Here is a 17,712-nt window from a genome sequence, read left to right as displayed (position 1 = left end):
AGGCGAGTGGACATGACGGATGACGCCGAAGCTGAAACATTTATTTGACGGCCTGAGATCACTCCTGCACCCAGCAGGGGCTGCCCTTGGGCTTTCTAAACACATGGCCTGGAGTCGACTCTTCGCTACAAAGCTGTGCACCCCGCTGACGGCCAGGAAGGAAGCCTCCCTCTGAACCACAGCGTCTGGAGGGCGAGGCAGCCAGTGCAGTGCCCAAGCCCTGCAGTGCCACCACCAAGGCCGCCTGGCCCTGCAGGGTGCCACACACAGCCCTGGTCCTCTTGCCGCCCAGCACGTCCCCCAGTCAAGTCTCAGAAGGCCCAGCCGCCCTGCCTGCACACCTCGGAGATCAGGAGAGGGAGAAGCTTCCCTGCATCAGTCAAGCGGGATGAAGGGTCACCCTGGGACCCCAGATGCTGGTGTGGATGGCCACAGCCTCCAGAAGCGGGCAGGCTGGTGGCCCCTGCTGGCTTCTGAGGAGACATCAGGCCTCACCCACTCCAACACCATTCGTTTCAGGGACCGCGTGGTGCCCCCACCTGCCCAGATTCCTGGGCAAGCAGGAAGGTGAGCCTGGCCTGACCCCCACCGGTGGCTTCCCTTCCCTGCGAGTCCCTGGTTTCCGGCCACAGGGCTGGAGAGCAACCTTTATTCTGCTGGTTGGCCTGTCTTCTGAAGGAAGTGTGCTCTGCTGAGCTTTCCACTCAGGTTCAGGGAAGTCCCAGGCCATGAATGTCTGCCCTGCTGTCACCCCCAAGACGCACAGGGGGCGCGCCGCCGCGGCGCCTCTACCGGAAGAGCCGGTACGCCCGGGGCAGGCGCCCGTCCCTGCTGGCCAGCGCCGTCTGCACATGCTCGTAGGTGGGCAGCTCGCTCAGGTCCCCCAGCGCGGCCACAGCGGGCTTCCCGCGGAGCATCTTGGAGGCGACCCTCTTGATGTCCTCCGGCTTCACGTCGCCTGGCACAGGAGCAGAGGTGTCAGGGCCACCCCGCACCCGCCGCAGCCCAGCCCTCTACACACTGGTGGCAGCCCTGAACAGACGGCGGGGCGGTGGGGGGAGTCCCCCGCCATCACCCCCCACCTGCCGGGAGCGGCGCTAGGGACTGCAGAGTGTCCAAGTGCAGCCAAGAGTGGGCTGCAGCGGGTCAGGGCGAGGTCTGTGAGAGGGCAAGGGTCAGTTTCAGACACACAAGGATGTGCTCATTCCCAGGAAGTTAGTAATAACCAAGGGAAAAAACAGACCTCATCTGATTCACCTATACAACTCCACAGGAGAGGAAAAGCTACCCCCTCAGGGCTGCATGGACAGTGGATGGGGTTGGAACCAGGGGGCTGAGGAGCCGTACACACAGCCCAGCCTCAGAGGAGGGACTGACACCCCAGGAACTAGTTTCCTACAGAAGATGAGGCCTTGGGGAGGTCAGAACTGTGGTTCTCAAGCGCCAAGGGGCTTCTCCGAGGGAAGAAAGAGTGCACCCACACGTGGGGCGAGCGTGGTTCCCAGCAGGCCTCCACACCCAGGAGACACTTCACCCTAGTGAGGCGCCTCCACAAGGCGGCAGGCGAACCCTTCTGGGGTTGCAGACCCAGAGCAATCTGCAGAAGCTGAGAGTCACAGGCAGATGAAGCTTAGGGCACGCCTGGACGTCCAAGCAGGGAGACCGCCAACGCCTGGTACAGAGCCGCCGTGGGGGCTGCTGCCCCTCCACGTGCAGCGGGCTCTGGCCACATGCTCCACCCAGGTCCCTGCTGAACGTGTTAAACCTGGAGGGGCTGCGAGGCCCGTGTGTAAGGGGGCAAAAAGCTGGGGCGGCACGAGTAAGGCGCTGAGCTGGCGCTGGCAGGGCTGGGAAGCACGCCGGGCGAAGGGCAAGGCGGGGCACGAGCCCGTGGGGCCCCACCTGGGAACCCTACTCACGGATGAGTGCGCACAGCTCGTGGGGCAGCTTCCTGGAACGGGTGGCCAGCACCTGCCTCCCCACGTCCTCAAAGATGACGGGCCGGGCCTCCAGGTTCATCATGAGCATGGACATGAGCTGTGTCTTGGCCCGCTCCAGCTCCACCTGCGGGGGCACGTGGCTCAGTCCTCGCGCCCCACCACCCGGCCCCTGGCATGCGGCCCAGGCAGCAGAGGCTGACAGATGTGTCCTGAGGAAGGGTCTTCGCTTACCCTGAGCTGAATAAGGGAGGAAACCCCCCCGGGCCCAGGCTTTCGCCCAAGTCACCATCAAGCACCGCCGTGCTTTATCCTCGGGGCTTTCAGGGAGAACCGCACTAACAGGACCCTGGCCACATTCCAAACAGGCATAAGTTCTGCCTCTCCGGAGCGCTTGTGTTTAAAGTTTGCCGTGTGACACAAGCAGGAGAAACCTCAAACCTCCCCCCAAAGGGGGCCACACATGGCAATCATAAGCAAAACAAATCGGATGTCGGCTCCAGGGCCTCCCCCAAGCCCAGGAGCAAGGCCCAGGCAGCAGAGCTCACGCTACCAGCTCTGCACCTGGGGCCTCTGCGACCAAGTTGGAAGTGTAAGACTTTTCACTTTTGCAACCTCAGGCAAATACTTTTTGTCTCAAATTGGCTTCGCCTGAGAGAAAAACACCATACTATTTTTCTGGGAGAATGCTAATGAAGTCAAATGTAAACTTTCAAACGTGTTTTTATTGTTAAGACCATGCTTCTTTTCCTTATTAGGGAAGAAATATGTGGTAACTGCATAGTCTGCAGATGGGCCGTGCAGAAAGCAGCTCTAGAGGCAAAGCACTAGCCCGGAGGAGACGGCGCACGCGCCGGGCTCTCTGCTGCTGGTGCCTGTGGGTGTGTGTGAGCATGGGCCACGTGACCGTGTATATAGAACCTGCTCATTTGTGCCAGCTCTGGTCCAGGAAAAAACAAGACTTCTAAATGTGTATGGCATAAAAAACAAACAAGGAAACAAAACTTAAACCAGAGCCAGAAAAAGTGAGACAAACACCCCGGGGGGCTGGCTTGTTCTGTGGGGCGCTTCTCCGGTTCCTCCGCAGGTGGCTGAGGCGCCACGGGGCAGGCCCAAGAGGCCGGGCTGGGGGCTCCTCAGCAGGGACACCAGCGAGGACGGGCCCCCCGCCTGCGGGCAGCACTGTCCCGGCTGAGCCGCTGCTGGGGTGGGCATGGAGCACAGGCCCGCTGCTGGCCGCCCCCATGCCGCACTCTCCACCAGCCAGCACCGCGGATGTACTCACCACGTCCACAGTCCCAGCCATTAAGACAAACTCTCTTGTGATGATTTCCACCATCTCTCGAACCTGCATGAGAGCGGGAAACACAAGCGTGCCAGCTGAGCCCCGTGGCCTGAGGCCTGGTCCCCAGGGGAGAGCGGCCCCCCCTCACCTGTCTGGGGTCGGCACTGGCGTGGATGCACAGCAGGCCCGTGTCCTCATAGCTGTGGTGGTAGGAGGTCGCGTTGTACATCCAGTGGTGCCTGCGAGGGACACAGGAGAGGCGTCATAGCCCCAAAGTGGGCTCAGCTGGGCTGGGGCCCCAACACAACTGGATGCGGCACGCCCAACCCACCTGTTGAGCACGTTGAGGTAGAGCCTGGTGAACATGCCCTTGCCGGGCCCGCCGGCCGAGAAGGAGCCACCCCCGCCCATCATCATGTTCAAAACCGCAAAAGGGATGAAGTCCCCTTCCTGTGGGGACACGGGGGGGAGGGGGGATGAAGTCCCCTTCCTGTGGGGACACGGGGGGGGAGGGGGAATGAAGTCCCCTTCCTGTGGGGACACCGGGGCGGGGGGGTGTCGGGGGGGGTGAAGGCCTCCTGTGGGGACACGGAGGGGAGGGGGGATGAAGTCCCCTTCCTGTGGGGACACTGGGGCGGGGAGGCGGTCAGTGGGGGGAGGTGAAGGCCTCCTGTGAGGACACGGGGAGGGGAGTCAGTGGGGGGAGTGAAATCCCCGTCTTGCAGGGACATGGGGGGGTCAGTGGAGGGAAGTGAAGGGCCCTCCTGTGAGGACATGGGGGGTAGGGGGAATGAAGTCCCCCTCCTGCAGGGACATGGAGGGGGACTCATGAGGGGGAGGTGACATTCCCCTCCTGTGGGAGGCTGGAGCAGCGCTCAGCAGGGCAATGCCCACCCCAGACCCCTGGCCAGTGGGACGCACCAGGAAGGAGCAGCTCTCCAGGCCAATCATGATGTGCGTGAGCTCAGGGAATGGGGCGGGGCCCAGGCTGACGTTGGACATGTCTCTCTCCAGCTGCAACCAAGCAGAATGGGCGTGCGCTCTGAGGGACGGGCCACTGGGCCTTCGCGCTCCTCAGGCCAAGGGGTCTCTGAGCAGGCCTACAGAAGTCACACATGAACATCGGGAGGCCCTGGAGAGGCGAGAGCCACTCAAGCCTCTGGCTCTGGGCCAACTCAGCTCTAAGCAGGATTTGGGTTAAGGTGAAGCTGTGACAACACCATCAACTCAAACACCCACAGGATAAACCTAAGATAGCACCTAAAGAGAAGTCCAAGAAAGTACGTGCAGCCCGAGGTCGTGGCGTTACCTTGACGATGCCCCCGGTGTACTGAGCCACTGATCTGTCCACGTGCACGGCTGCCCCAGTGCCCCAGGCGGGGCAGGTCCCCAGGAGGTACTTCCGGGCGCACTCGACCAGCTGCGTGTGCTCCACCCCTACCCCGGCCAGCACCATGCGGTCAGGGGTGTAGTAGTTCCTCAGGTAAGAGTGCAGCACCTCCCGGTTGATCTTTCCGATGTTCTCCACGGGGCAGAAACGGTGGAGGCCCACCGTGTTTTCCCTGTACGCGGCCTTGGCACAGGAAGCGAGAGGAGCACACATGACAAGGAGAAGGCGGCCAGGCCCCCACGAGAGAGCTGGCCCGTGGGACTCCCACCAGACGGGACAGCCTGCCGGCTGCTTGGTTCAGCTGCTGTTTGGCGGAGCAGCTTTGTGTGTTTACAAAAATAGTAAAATCTGCCTCTCCAGAATGAGAACTCATAGGAAACGTAAAAGGCACATCCCAGAGCTCTCACTGCTCTGAGGACTGGAAAGTTTACAACGGGCACAACTGACACACTGAGAAATCCCAGACGTCCCCAGAGGTGGCCCCGGGGCCGTCCCACGCCCCCGCACCTCGTGAATCATCTCGGTGAGGAGTGGCTCCGGGTCGGGCCGCATGTTGAGGTCCTCCAGCTCAAACTGCACAGCCATGCGCGTCATCTCAATTTCCTCGTCTGCAAAGAACCAAATCGAGGCTCAGGAGCCACCTGGAGCCTGGATCCCTGAACAGGCCATGTCGCTGACCCGTGGGCGCTGGCAGTCTCCTCTGCCTTCCCCTGGGACAGTCCTGAGGGACGTACGTGCGAGCCAGGGGGACGGGGCCCACGCTGCAGGCAGACTGGAGAACTGGGCACGCTCCGGCACGAGGCAACCACATGGACCTGCTCTGAGGCGCGACCTCCTCCCAAGAGAGGCACGCGGGTCCCCAACCGTCCACCCAGACACGTGCACAGACCAACGTCGGGGGGCCGTTTCCTCAGGCCACTTGAACAAACGCCAGAGGACCGTGAATGTGGTCCTGTAGCCTGGGACCCCCGCTCCCCCGCACCGCCCCGAGGCCAGACTGCTGTGAAACACCGCAGCCAGCCCAGTCTGGCCCCGCCCCTGGCAGGGAGCTCAAATCCTGCCGTTCTTAAGGCTGTGGGAGGCGGGGGGAGACGGACACGGAGACTCCTGGTAGCACACCATTCAGTGTATAAACGCCACCCCAGAGGCCTTTCTGAAATGAAAGGGCCTTTCCACTGCAGATGCCACAGAGCAGAGAGAGGCATGTCACGCGCCCAGCATCAAGCACACTTCCAACTGTGAGCGTGTCCCTGTGCCAGCCGTCCCTGGTCGGGCAGCCCAAGGCTCCAAGGACACCGTGCCCCTCCCCAGGGCAGGACGCCGGCACAACTCCAGGCACCCCACCCCCAGGGACCCCTCAAGCAGCCAGAGTGCACACCTGTCAGCCTGGGGTGCAGGACCACATCTGCCAGCAAGCCCACCACGGTGTCCAGGCCCTTAGAATCAGCAGACACAGCATACATGGTGGTGTCTCTGAAAAACCCAACAAAACCAATCCTGGGGGCACTGAGGTCACGACAGGCGTTCGCGGGGTGGGGTGGGGGTAATGCCACTCTGCATCCAGGCTCAGCCCACACCCGGTGCTGCTCCCTTCCGTCGTACAGCACGAACCCTCGGCAGGCAGGGTCCACACCTGCACGCAGGCTAAGCGCTGGAGTGGAAGACACTGTCCAGCCAACGAGCGGGGCTCTGAGCGGTTGTCGCCAGCACAGGCCCCTCCACAGCTGTTCCTGCCCCCTGTGCTGCTTGTCTGCTGCGTGGCCGGTCCGTGGGGTGCACACATGGCCTCAGACAGCAGCGCCGCGATGGGACAGGCGCACCAAGTCGCCTCGGAAGGGGAAGCACGGGCGCTGAAAGCCAGAGCCACGAGTGTGGGCAGAGGGGTGGCCAGGCAGGAGGCCACAGAGCACAGCGGCCAGGAGCGGAGCGAGCTCTAGAGCAGAGGCGGCCCCGGGGCCTCTGCAGGGAAGGGGCCGTCCTGAGCAGAGCCGCGAGAGAGGGCCAGACGGGGAGCGGGGAGTGGGTGGGCTGCGTGGGAGCAGGACTCAGGCCCGCCTGACCAGAAGGGGACCTGGGGACACGGAGGAAGAGGCTCTAGATGACACCGCAGGCAGAGTCTGACTTCACTCACAGGCAGCTGGGAATCACCAGCTTCTCAGCAGACTTCTTTTTGAACACGTGAACACAGAGACCACGCTAACTCTAATCCTTGTCCTTTCACTACGTAGCATTCAGATGGAAATAACCAACCACTTAAACAAGTATGGCCTGGGGCTTCCCTGGGGTCCCTGCATTAGGATCCTGCACTTCCACTGCAGGGGGCACAAGCTCGACCCCGGGTCAGGGAACTGATAATGAGATTCCAAACGCCGCACGACGGGCCCCGCCCCCAAAGCGTGATCTTTGCTCATCTCATATTACCCTGAACAGAGCTTTCTGAACACGCTCTACACTAGACAGACGCCACCTGCCTGTCCGCCACACCCCTAGCTGTCTGTGAACCCCCCTCCCAAACAGACCCCTGCCTCTTCAGGCAGAGCCTCTGCGATTGCTACTCTCCGGGTCTGAGCCGCTGTCTCCCATCATTCCACCTGGCAAACTCCCTCAAGAACCAGGCCCAACGTCAAGTCACTTTCCTGACTCCAGACCAAGTTAGAGGCCCATCCTCCACGCTCCCACCACACCCTGGGTCCCTGGCTCTGAGGTCCATTACCCGTGGGGCCACCCTCTGCCTGCTCTGTGAGCCCCGTGGAGACCCCCTGTGCTCAGCTGGCAGCCCATCTCCAATGACCGGGAAACGGCCTTCTGGAGACCCTGTGGCCCTCAAAGTTTGTCCACTCTTCCAATTCGCCACCAGCTCTCTGCCTGGACCAGGGCTCGCTTCTCATCATTCGGCTCCACAGCCTCTTCGAGGGAGGGGTTCAGGGGACTGTGAGCAAAGAGGAGAGCTGTAGGGCCACGTGCTGCGAGGGGAATCTAACCCATGTGTGAAGCCGGCATACCTTGATGTCTGGCAATCACAGATACCCCCATGCTTCTCCAAGGTAAGCAGAATTTCATCTTTGCTGCCAAATCGATCAGTAGACTAGAAAAACAAGAGAACCTAAATAAGCAGTCCAAAACAACCTCCAAAATACAATTTTTAAGAAAATACTTTACTTTTGCTTTCAAAACACATTAAATCAACTTTCTTTTCTTAACTCAAATACCTTTAATTAATATCAACTCAGCAACTTAATCACTTATGGAAACTGCCATTCTAAAAGAGGAAAACCGGATAGGTTCTTCCCAAGCATAGACTCAAAATGACCAACTGGACACTGACCGAAAATGCCAATTTTTCCAAAAAGTGAGCAATTCCACTAAGATACTTCGCTTCGTATCTTGATCCAGAGTTAATAAGAACTGGTGATAAAAAGAAAATTGACAGATTAAACAAAATGTTCAAGAGGAAACACTTAAGACAAACCTTTTAAAAGTGTGAATATGACTAAACAGCCAAATTTAAACACGTGAGAGTGAGGAGCATGTACACTGTCTTGACTCAACACTTCACAGCTGTACACATACGTCAGTATTTACAGAACTGTCCATGTTATGCTTGCCGTAGAAAACTTTTAGAGTAACAGAAAGGTAGAAAGGGGGGGAAAAACCCACCACCGAGACAGCCACTGTTCATTCTCCAGCTACTAAATTTTCAGATGCTATAATATGCTTTTTCACTTAGGGTACAGTTCATTAACTACGCCCTAATTACAACTAAGTCAACTGAGGTGTGTGCATTTTGTAACAAACAGGAACACCCACAACATTACCAACAGTACTTACTTCCTACTGTACAGAATTGTCCAAACTTATTCTGGGATGCCACACGGAGTCCATTGTCCAGTGTGGTCACTTTGGTTTCGAACTTCTCTTGTCCGTCAACTGAAGCAAAAACAGGCTTGGGTACTCCGGGCAAGGGGGAAGAGAGGGGGATGCTGGGGTAGGCACCACCACTGCTGAACCGTCTGTATGCAGGGTCTCCAAACCTGAAACAGAGAAGGCGGTCCAGGTATGAGAAAAATGAGATGATGCGGACTTCCCTGGCAGTACAGTGGTTACGACCCGGCGCGTGCATGGCCAGGGCCCAGACTCAATATCTGCTTGGGGAACTGACATCCTGCAAGACGCCTGGAACGACCAGAAAAAAAAAAGAGAGAGAGGGAGAGAACAGTGTAAACCGTGGTGGCCACCAAGGTGCAGCTGTGTTTTTCACGCATCAGAAACGTCTGCATCTCCTTACGTAGAGGATTTCTACACCGCCCTAGGGAGAGGGCAGAGGGGTGACCAAGAGCACCACTGAGGGAACAAACTCTGGCTGAGCCGAGGCACTGGAGGCAAGCTGGTGCTGTGTCTATGAAACAGTAGTAACAGCCCCTTGGGGTGGGGGCTGTGTGGGTTAAGCCAATTTCTACTCACAGAGCACTTGACCAAGCTCTGCCCTTCAACAGCCCCCCCTGGAGTCTAAATGGAAGCCACGCCTCTTTACTCGGTCCCAAAGGCTTCCTATGCTTTGACCCCTGACTCACTCTCCAAACTCATCTCCTAACCCGGGGAGCCCCGCCGCACCAGGCGCACCCACTGGCCCGCTGTTCACTCTCTCAACACGCTGGGCTCATCGCTCCCACAGCTGGGCCTGCCTTCTTCACCCGCACTGCTCACAGCGCTGGCCCTTCTCTCACTCCCCACCTCTCCTGGCTTAAACGTCACCTCCTTGGAGGCTGCTCTTCATTCTTCCTGAAGTTGTCTCCTGTTTCCTACCGCTGAACTGCGGCTTCAAAGCTGATACTCTAGGTGCGCGATTGTCTGAACCCACCGCCTGGTTTCTGTCATCACAGCACCCGGCTCCCACGCAACTCCTGTACACAGCGAGAAGGCAAAACCCCACCTGTCGCCTCAACGCAAGTGCCCGTGTGGGAAAGGCCCGAGGTCCAGAGGAAGTGCACAGCACCGCGGCCAAGGGCACGGCTCTGGCCACCACGGAACCCTGGCTCCGCGGGCTCGGCCTCACAAGGGGACACGCGGCCGGAAGGGGCCCGAGGCGGAGATGACACGTGACCTCGGACAAGCCCCCCCCCCCCCCCGACCGCCCGGGAGAAGCGGGAGGGAGAGGAGAGACGGATGAAGCCCGGGGCCGGAGCCCGGGGCGCCAGACGAGGAAGTCCCCCCGTCGCCTCGGGGCCGGGGCCGGGGTCCCGCACCCCCAGCCCGCTGACCGGCCGCCGCGCCACGGCATGGGGAAGCCAGAGGCGGGGCGTCCAGAAGGGCTCGGGCTGCCCCGGCCCCCGGCCGGCCCCCGGCCCGCCCCCGGCTCACCTCGGCCGCGAGCGGCCCCACGAGCCCGCGCCCCGCAGCAGCCGCGCCGCCGCCAGCGCCATGGCCGCCATCTTGTGGCACCGCCCACCGCTTCTGTCGTCACTTCTTGCTCCGCCCCCGGAGCCCCGCCCCCCCGGCGTCCGCTCGCGGCGCTCGGCCTCGCGCTTCCGGTGCGCGGAGCGGAAGCAGCGGCCGGAGGCTCGGAGCGGCGGCCGAGCGGCGGGCGACGGAGGCGGGCGACTCGGGCCGCGGCCGGGACGGAGCCGGGGCCATGGAGCCGCCGCTGCCGGGCTGAAGAGGGCCGGCGCCGCGCAGCCCGCGGCGATGGCGGGCTACGCGCGCCGCCCGGGCGTCACCCCGCTGTCCCGGGCCCGGAGCCTCGTCATTCCGGACGGTGAGCGGGCCGGGGGCGGGCGGGCGGCCGCGACCCAGCGGCCGCGCTGAGGTCCAGGTGAGGCGGGCGCGCGGGTGAAGAGTCGCTCTTGTTGTTATTACAGCTCCCGCGTTCTATGAGCGCCGGTCTTGTCTCCCCCAGCTAGACTGTGAGCGCCCCCCAGCCAGGGACCTGGAGTCCCACTTCTTCGGCTTTCGGCCGACGTTTATGTGCTATATGCCCAGTCCGGTGCTAGCTTCCGTGGGAGACACAGGTGAGAGACGAGCTTCAGGGACCCCGCCCTCCCCGGGGCCGGCGCTGCTTGCGGTACCGCGCGGTAGCGCAGCTCACCCCCGGCGTCGCGATGACCACTAACCCCACCGGGTGCCGGGCGCTGGGAGTCCCGCCGCCTGGAGCTCACAGTCAGATAGTGGAGAACCCCCCGCCCCCGCCCCCGCCCCCGCCAGACAGTTCCAGTAGACCGCAGTAAATGTTGGCTTAGAGGTAGGCCCAGGGTGAGCCCAGAAAACCCTGTCTTTCTTCTAAGCCTTCAGCAGACCAGGCTTAAACCATTCTCTGGTCCCCTGCAGCTGGGCGGAGGCCAGCTTTAGTTCCTAATTCTCCCCAGGTGGCTAACACTGCTTGGCCTTCAGGGTATTCCGGGGCGTTTAGGCGGATCTGTAGGGGTCTGAGAGCCATTGACCACCCACAAGGGCGTTCCGGAGGTACCACAAGATGCCCGCCCTACTCGGCGTCAAACCCATCGGGAGGTTTTTCAGAATCACAGATGCCGAGGCCCATGGCAGCAGCCCATGGGCGAGAGCTTTAAACGTCCTCCAGGCTGTGAGACACCACGGCACTAGAGACCCCGTGTCAGAGAGAGCTGGGGTCACAGAGCACTCGTGTGGTCACAGTGGGGTGATGGTGTCTCTCTGCAGATTTTGGCTATGGAAAGGGGAAGTGTGCTAAGCAAGGTCCACCAGGAGCTCAGAACACACACTTTGGAGGTAGAGTAGTTCGGTAATCCTTTTGTTTTCTCTCCATCCACGTCTCCACGTGCCAGGCGCGTGCCCAGGGCTGGGGCTGTAGATCTGACAGCGTATAACTAGTCTACCTGGAGCCCAGAAGAGCCAGTGGGAGTGGAGCCCCACAGATCTGATCTTCACCGTCGGGGGGGAGGGAAGGAGGGAAGTCACGCCTGAGGGGTCTGAAGAGACGGGGGTGGAGCTGAAGTCACGGGAGCCAACTTCACACAGGACTAGCAACTGGGCTGGGCGTCGTCGGTGGGCTGAAAGGGCTGCGGGGTGGCTGCCTGGGTCCCCAAGGAGTGGGGGAGAGAAGGGAAGGCTGAGGTGAGGCGGGAAGAGGCTGGCGGCGGAGCAGTGACTTGATGTCTGCCGGCCCCGCTGCAGGCTGCTCCTGGAGCCTCTGGCCGGGAGGGGACCCATGGGCGCCTTCGCACTCCCTAGGTGGAGCCCAATGGCAACAAGGTGCAGGGGGCGCGGGGCTGGAAGGAGGGTCTCGGGCGCCCGAGTCGGTCCATCCTGTCAGGCAGCTAGTCATCTCCCGGCATCACCGGGGTCTGGGGAAGGACGTGAGCATTCCCGATGTAGGTGGGGTCGCGTTCAGGCGAGAGCAGTGAATAGGAGCTCCCTCTGAGGGCCTTCCGGAGGCTTTTTGCCTGAGTGACACCTGGTATCTTTCAGATGATAAACTCGGAGACCTCGAAGCGGCGAATCCATTCTCCTTTAAAGAGTTCCTGAAGACCAAGAACCTGAGCCTGTCGAAGGAGGACGCCGACAGCAGGGTTTACTCGAAGGTAAACCCAAGGCCGCGTCTGCAGCGACCCTAGAAACCCTTCAGACATCTCTCCTGACGCGCACGGGATGAGGGGCGAAGCGAGCAGCTGATGTACCCCCGCGGAGCCGTAGCGTGGGGTTCAAGGCCACCGGGCTCCTTGCTCTCTGTGCCAGTAGCAGACGTCTGGGAGGGACGGCCTGCAGCAGCCCCAGTCTGAGCATTGCTTCCCCACCTTCTCTAGGAAGCCACGAGGCACTCGCTGGGACTCGACTGCACCTCCCCAGCTTCCCAGACTGTGGGCTATGGCCTGGAATATCAGCAGCCATTTTTCGAAGACCCGACGGGGGCTGGCGACCTCCTGGACGAGGAGGAAGATGAGGAGGACGGGTGGAACGGGGCCTACTTACCGTCCGCCGTGGAGCAGACGCACTCCTCCAGGGTGGCCGCCAGCACGTCACCCTGCAGCACGTACGTCTCCTTTTTCTCCAACCCGTCGGAGCTGGTGGGGCCCGAGTCTCTGCCCCCATGGACCCTGAGCGACTCCGACTCTCGCATCTCCCCGACGGGGAGCCCCAGCGCTGACTTCACAGCCCACGGAGAGAGTCTGGGGGACAGGCACCTTCGGACGCTGCAGATAAGTTACGAAGCAGTAAGTGAGGGGGGGGTTGCGTCGGCACCCCACCCTGGTCACTGCTCGTGCCTGAGCAACTTTCTTGGAGGATGCCGGAGCCCCCAGCGTCCTCCACGGCCTGGGGTTTGGGCTCCAAGGACGAAAGTCTGTGCTGCTGCAGCTGCGGCAGCGTCCCCGTGCTGACCATGTAGGCGCCTGGAAAGTCCCAAGGAGGAGCGGCAGAGGACTGCCGGGGGGCCAGCCTCTGGCGTAAACAGAGGCAGGGGGAAACCCTCAGAGCGCTGCCTCTCGGAAAACGGTCCACTCCAGGCAGCAGTTGAGGACAGCTTGCCTGGTGAAAAGATTATAGTCATTTAGAAAGAGTTATTCTGAGTAAAAGTGGAGTCTGACAGGTTCTAAAAAGCAGCCACTTCTGTTCTCTTTTTCTCTGCGTGGACTGTAGAGTGATCCTCTGGAATGGTTTTGCTTATTAAGAAGTTCCAGAGCCAAACTGTGAAAATGAAGACTCCTTTTGAGTGAGACTCTGAGTTTCTAATAAGGATTTTCTTTTTCTGCAGCTGAAAGATGAGAATTCTAAGCTGAGAAGAAAGCTGACTGAGGTTCAGAGCTTCTCTGAAACTCAAACAGAAATGTATGTAAGCTTTTAGATAGGCTCGCAATTCAGCCACGTCCCGACCCTCAGAAACCACTGTGAAAGCGATAATGAAGTATCAGAGTTGGACGGAGCCTGGGTTTTATTGCATTAAATCCTCAGTGTCAGATACGTTTCTTATGTTCTGTGTTAAAGTTTATTTGAAAACTTTAGAGCAAAACCAGCCACACGTGATGGCGGAGTGGCGGGGCTGTCGGCAAGCCGCCCCCACCACCCTGGGCGCCCCAACCGTGGGCTGACTCGTGTCTAGCTCCAAGGTTGTGCTTCTGCAGATGCATTCTGTAACCTCGGGCTCCGGTGGTTTTTATCTGATCAATCCAGTTAAAACTTCTGGTACTCTTCTGTCCTTAGAATTAGTCGCAGGAGTTACTGATAACTCAGGCTTTTTCCTTAACAAGGGTGAGGACACTTGAGCGGAAGTTAGAAGCGAAAATGATCAAGGAGGAGAGTGACTATCATGACCTGGAGTCGGTGGTGCAGCAGGTGGAACGGAATCTGGAGCTCATGACTGTGAGCAGACGGGGCGCTTGTCGGCAGGGGGAGAGCTGGGCGGGCCTGCCCGGCCAGGCTTTGTGAAGCATCGGGTGTGCCACTCCTGTGGGGAGCCCAGGCCGGGGGCCGTGAGCAAGGGTCCCTCACTATGGGCTGCCCAGCCATTGGGTGGGCCCGCCAGGTGACCGGGAGGGACAGGAACGGAGGGGACGTGCGCTGTGTCCAAGCTGCCGTGTCAGTGATGGCTTTTCCTTTCTCTCTTGGTCGGGGGAAATCACAGAAGCGTGCAGTGAAGGCAGAAAACCACGTCCTGAAACTGAGACAGGAGGTCAGCTTGCTCCAGGTAACCAGCAAGAGGGCCTCACCGGTTCGCGTGTGAGCGAAAGAGCCTTTCCTCCCCCACCCTCCCCTCCAGTTCCCTCCCAACAACACAAAGCACCCGAATCAGGACAGTATGAGCTGCCTTCTCAGGGCCTCCTGGTCGAGCCCCACACGGGGCTGGGGATGGGTCCCAGCACCCCAGGTGGCGGCGAGGTGCCAGCATGGCGAGAGGTCATGTCTCTCAGGAGCCCCCCAGCACAGGGCGCCTTGTCGTGGGGGACAGATGGGGTGTCCTCTGGTCGCACTACCTCGGGCGCGGTGCTTGGTTTCAGTCGGACAGCCTCTTGGCAGCTTTCCTGTTCAGTCGGGAAAGTCGTAACGTCTCCCCTCCCCGCAGGCCCAGGTCTCTAACTTCAAGCGTGAGAACGAAGCCCTGCGGTCAGGCCAGGGCGCCAGCCTGACGGTGGTGAAGCAGAACACGGACGTGGCCCTGCACAACCTCCGTGTGGTCATGAACAATGCGCACGCCTCCATCAAGTGAGTGCGGGGCCTTCGCCGCTGTTGAAGCTGCAGGCTGGGGGGCGGGGCTTGTGACCCTGTTCACGCCAGGGTCATGGGAGGCAGCCTGGGCCAGCAGCCCCTCCCTGTCCGTGTGGAGATAACTGACAACCACTCTCACCTGGGAGGCTTGAGGGTTAGCATCAGGCAGGTCTTAATCGCCTGGAAGACGTCTGCCAGGATTTGGGGTGAAACAGGAGATGGTACTGTCTCTCTTGTAAAAACACGTAAACTTGAACAAGGCTTCCGGGAGGCATCCTTGGCCGGCGTCCTCTGTCTCCCTGGGTTGAGCTTGGCAGGCAGTGGTGTCCAGCCACAACCGCAGACAGTGACGCCCATCACTTTTAAGTTGAACACATAGTATCTGGAGAGTAAATCTGATATTGAACAAACTGCAGCTTTTGCTCGAGACCTCCTTTGCTTTAACGCTCTGGGTTTTTTGTTGTGTTTTTTTGTTTGGGGGTTTATGGCGAGTATATTTTGTGGGCGGGGGTGGGGTCAGGATGCACCACGCAGCTTTCAGGTTCTTAGCTCTCCAGCCAGAGCTCAAACCCATGCTCCCTGCAGTGAAAGCGTGAAGCCCTAACCACTGGGAAACCAGGGAAGTCCCAGGGCTTCTGCTCCTCCCCCGGAGCGACTGTGTTAATAGAAACCATCTGTCACCTCTGGGCTTTCGTTTCAGGCAGCTGGTTTCTGGAGCTGAAACATTGAATCTGGTTGCTGAAATCCTTAAATCTATAGACAGAATTTCTGAGATTAAAGACCAAGGGGAGGAGTCGTGAGATCTGCGAAGGTGCTTCCAGCTCCCAGCTCTGTTCACATCCTGAAGCCACTTCCCGACGGATCCCGAGCTGCCGCGGCGTCTCCATGTGCAGCCTCCACCCACAGTAAAGCTTTATCCCGAGACACTACCTTCGTGACCGCGGCAGTGTTATTAGCCACACACAGGGGCTGCACCTGCACTCCCGTGTAGCCTTTCTAGGCGAGTTCCACACCGCTTCATAGACGCTGATCGTCTGTTCGAAGGCAATTCTATAAAAGCAGTGATCTTTTTTGAGTTAGTAAACGAAAGCAGCGGTTTTGCAGTCAGTGTCTCCCGTCGTCATTCCAGGGCTCTAGGTGTAAGAGGAGTTCCGTTGGTCGGCTTTGCTTTTGTCAGTAGAGACACGTTATACCAGCCGTAAAGTGCCTGCTTGCCTTGGACAGGGACGTGTGCCTTCCTGCCCTCGCTCCGCGTGCCCTGGCTTGCCGTCTGCTCCCTCTGCTTCTGGCAGGGGAGGGCTCTTGCGGTTGGTGGTCTGAGCACAGACGCCCTGTGCAGTGGTCGCTCTTGTCCCCCTAGGGACCGAGGTCAGCACAGGCATTCCACGGCGGGACACCATCTAAGCGCATCTCTTCACCGGCCTTCAGACTTGGGAACTCTTTGGTTGGAGGGTTTGATAGGCGTTTCCAGTGGCATCTTGGGCAGCGGCGTGCAGGATTCAGGGACGTGAGGCGTGGGCAGAGAATCCCCGGGTCAGCATGAGGGCTCCCACGGTGCCTTCCAGCGCCTTCCTACCGGAAGGGAGCTGAACATACACTAGATGCCCTTTTGGCTGTTCTCCTGTGGGTGTTATTTGTTTTTAAATAAATGGCCTTTTCTCTTCGTGTTCAAATCAACAGTTTTCTTATTTAATAAACTCTAAGTCATATGCAGTGTCCCTTTTTTCCCTAATTGAGCCTGCTCTTTCTGTTTGAGAATCACACTGTTACCCTTGTTCTAACAGGTGGTTTGTGCTGGTAATGCAGCTTGTGGGGTCAGGGTTTGCCCACAACTGCTGCGGGCCCTGGCCACAGCGACCGGGCACTGTGGACGGCTGTAGGCAGAGCAGGGTTCTGTGTCTCGAGTGGGACACACGAGTGCAGCGTTGGAGTGTTTGCTGTCACTTCGGCGGATTTTCAAGATGTTCACATTGCTAGGCCCTCTGATCTTAGTTCAGAAGTCTGCGGGCTTCTGGCCCTAAGATACAGGGCCCCCTCTGGCCTCCTCTGACCTATATCTTACCCCCACCCACCACCTCCTGCTCTCGCCTATTGGTGAAAAGTGGGCTCCCAGATCAGTTTTCAGAGCAGACTTGAGACCTGGTAGTCTAGCAGGAGAGTGTTAAGAGTGAGGGTCTCTTCCGTGGGTACATGTCATGGCATGGGTGGCTCTATGCACAGCCCTGCATAGAGGGCACCAGATCACCATCTTTGAGTTCCCTTCACCCACCAGCTCACAGGCCGGGCTGGCTGGGCAAGAGGTGGGGCGGCTTGAAGTGTTCCACGGTAAAAGAAAAAAAACTTCAGATGACAATGCACCCTGGCTTGACTGTTGACCAGGCGTCTCTGCCTGTGGATCTGAACTCCGTGGGGCTCCGGTCCTGGGCTATCACGCAGGTGCTGGGTGAGCTGGGGATGGACCAACAGCTCTGCGGCCCCATTGCTGACTCACTGGAAGGGCATGGGCTCCCACCCGTCCTGGGACCCTGGCCGCAGGGAGGCAAATCCCAAAGAAAGGCAATGCCAAAGAATGCTCAAACTACTGCACAATTGCACTCATCTCACACGCTAGTAAAATAATGCTCAAAATTCTCCAAGCCAGGCTTCAGCAATACATGAACCGTGAACTTGCAGAAGTTCAAGCTGGTTCTAGAAAAGGCAGAGGAACCAGAGGTCAAATTGCCAACATCTGCTGGGTCATGGAAAAAGCAAGAGAGTTCCAGAAAAACATCTATGCCAAAGCCTTTGACTGTGTGGATCACAATAAACTGTGGAACATTCTTCAAGAGATGGGAATACCAGACCACCTGACCTGCCTCTTGAGAAACCTATATGCAGGTCAGGAAGCAACAGTTAGAACTGGACATGGAACAACAGACTGGTTCCAAATAGGA

The 17,712-nt window shown here is 59.3% G+C and overlaps 2 protein-coding genes across 5 annotated transcripts; one reads left to right on the top strand and one right to left on the bottom strand.

Moving 5' to 3' along the window:
* Positions 1-20: 20 nt before the first annotated feature.
* Positions 21-10,060, bottom strand: PMPCA (peptidase, mitochondrial processing subunit alpha). Its single transcript, XM_052647875.1, has 13 exons — positions 9,971-10,060; positions 8,441-8,643; positions 7,938-8,017; positions 7,615-7,697; positions 5,991-6,085; positions 5,120-5,220; positions 4,532-4,795; positions 4,144-4,236; positions 3,554-3,672; positions 3,371-3,461; positions 3,223-3,285; positions 1,920-2,064; positions 21-958 (listed from the first exon to the last, which is right to left on the bottom strand). Exons 1-13 carry the CDS (start codon positions 10,039-10,041, stop codon positions 789-791), a joined length of 1,578 nt encoding a protein of 525 aa, XP_052503835.1. The 5' UTR covers positions 10,042-10,060; the 3' UTR covers positions 21-788.
* A 184-nt stretch (positions 10,061-10,244) lies between these two features.
* Positions 10,245-16,488, top strand: ENTR1 (endosome associated trafficking regulator 1). Of its 4 annotated transcripts, none has more exons than XM_052648049.1 (10): positions 10,275-10,364; positions 10,468-10,617; positions 11,282-11,350; positions 12,050-12,162; positions 12,385-12,792; positions 13,332-13,405; positions 13,825-13,936; positions 14,199-14,261; positions 14,637-14,776; positions 15,484-16,488. In XM_052648049.1, exons 1-10 carry the CDS (start codon positions 10,295-10,297, stop codon positions 15,506-15,508), a joined length of 1,224 nt encoding a protein of 407 aa, XP_052504009.1. In that variant the 5' UTR covers positions 10,275-10,294; the 3' UTR covers positions 15,509-16,488. The 4 variants fall into 4 exon arrangements, with proteins under 4 accessions (XP_052504011.1, XP_052504009.1, XP_052504007.1 ...); XM_052648047.1 differs by having other exon boundaries at positions 15,480-16,488; XM_052648048.1 differs by lacking the exon at positions 11,282-11,350 and having other exon boundaries at positions 15,480-16,488.
* The last annotated feature ends 1,224 nt before the right edge of the window (positions 16,489-17,712 follow it).

Source organism: Budorcas taxicolor, chromosome 11 (assembly GCF_023091745.1).
Source record: "Budorcas taxicolor isolate Tak-1 chromosome 11, Takin1.1, whole genome shotgun sequence".
Lineage (NCBI taxonomy): Eukaryota > Metazoa > Chordata > Mammalia > Artiodactyla > Bovidae > Budorcas > Budorcas taxicolor.
This window is presented reverse-complemented; position numbering and strand designations above follow the sequence as displayed.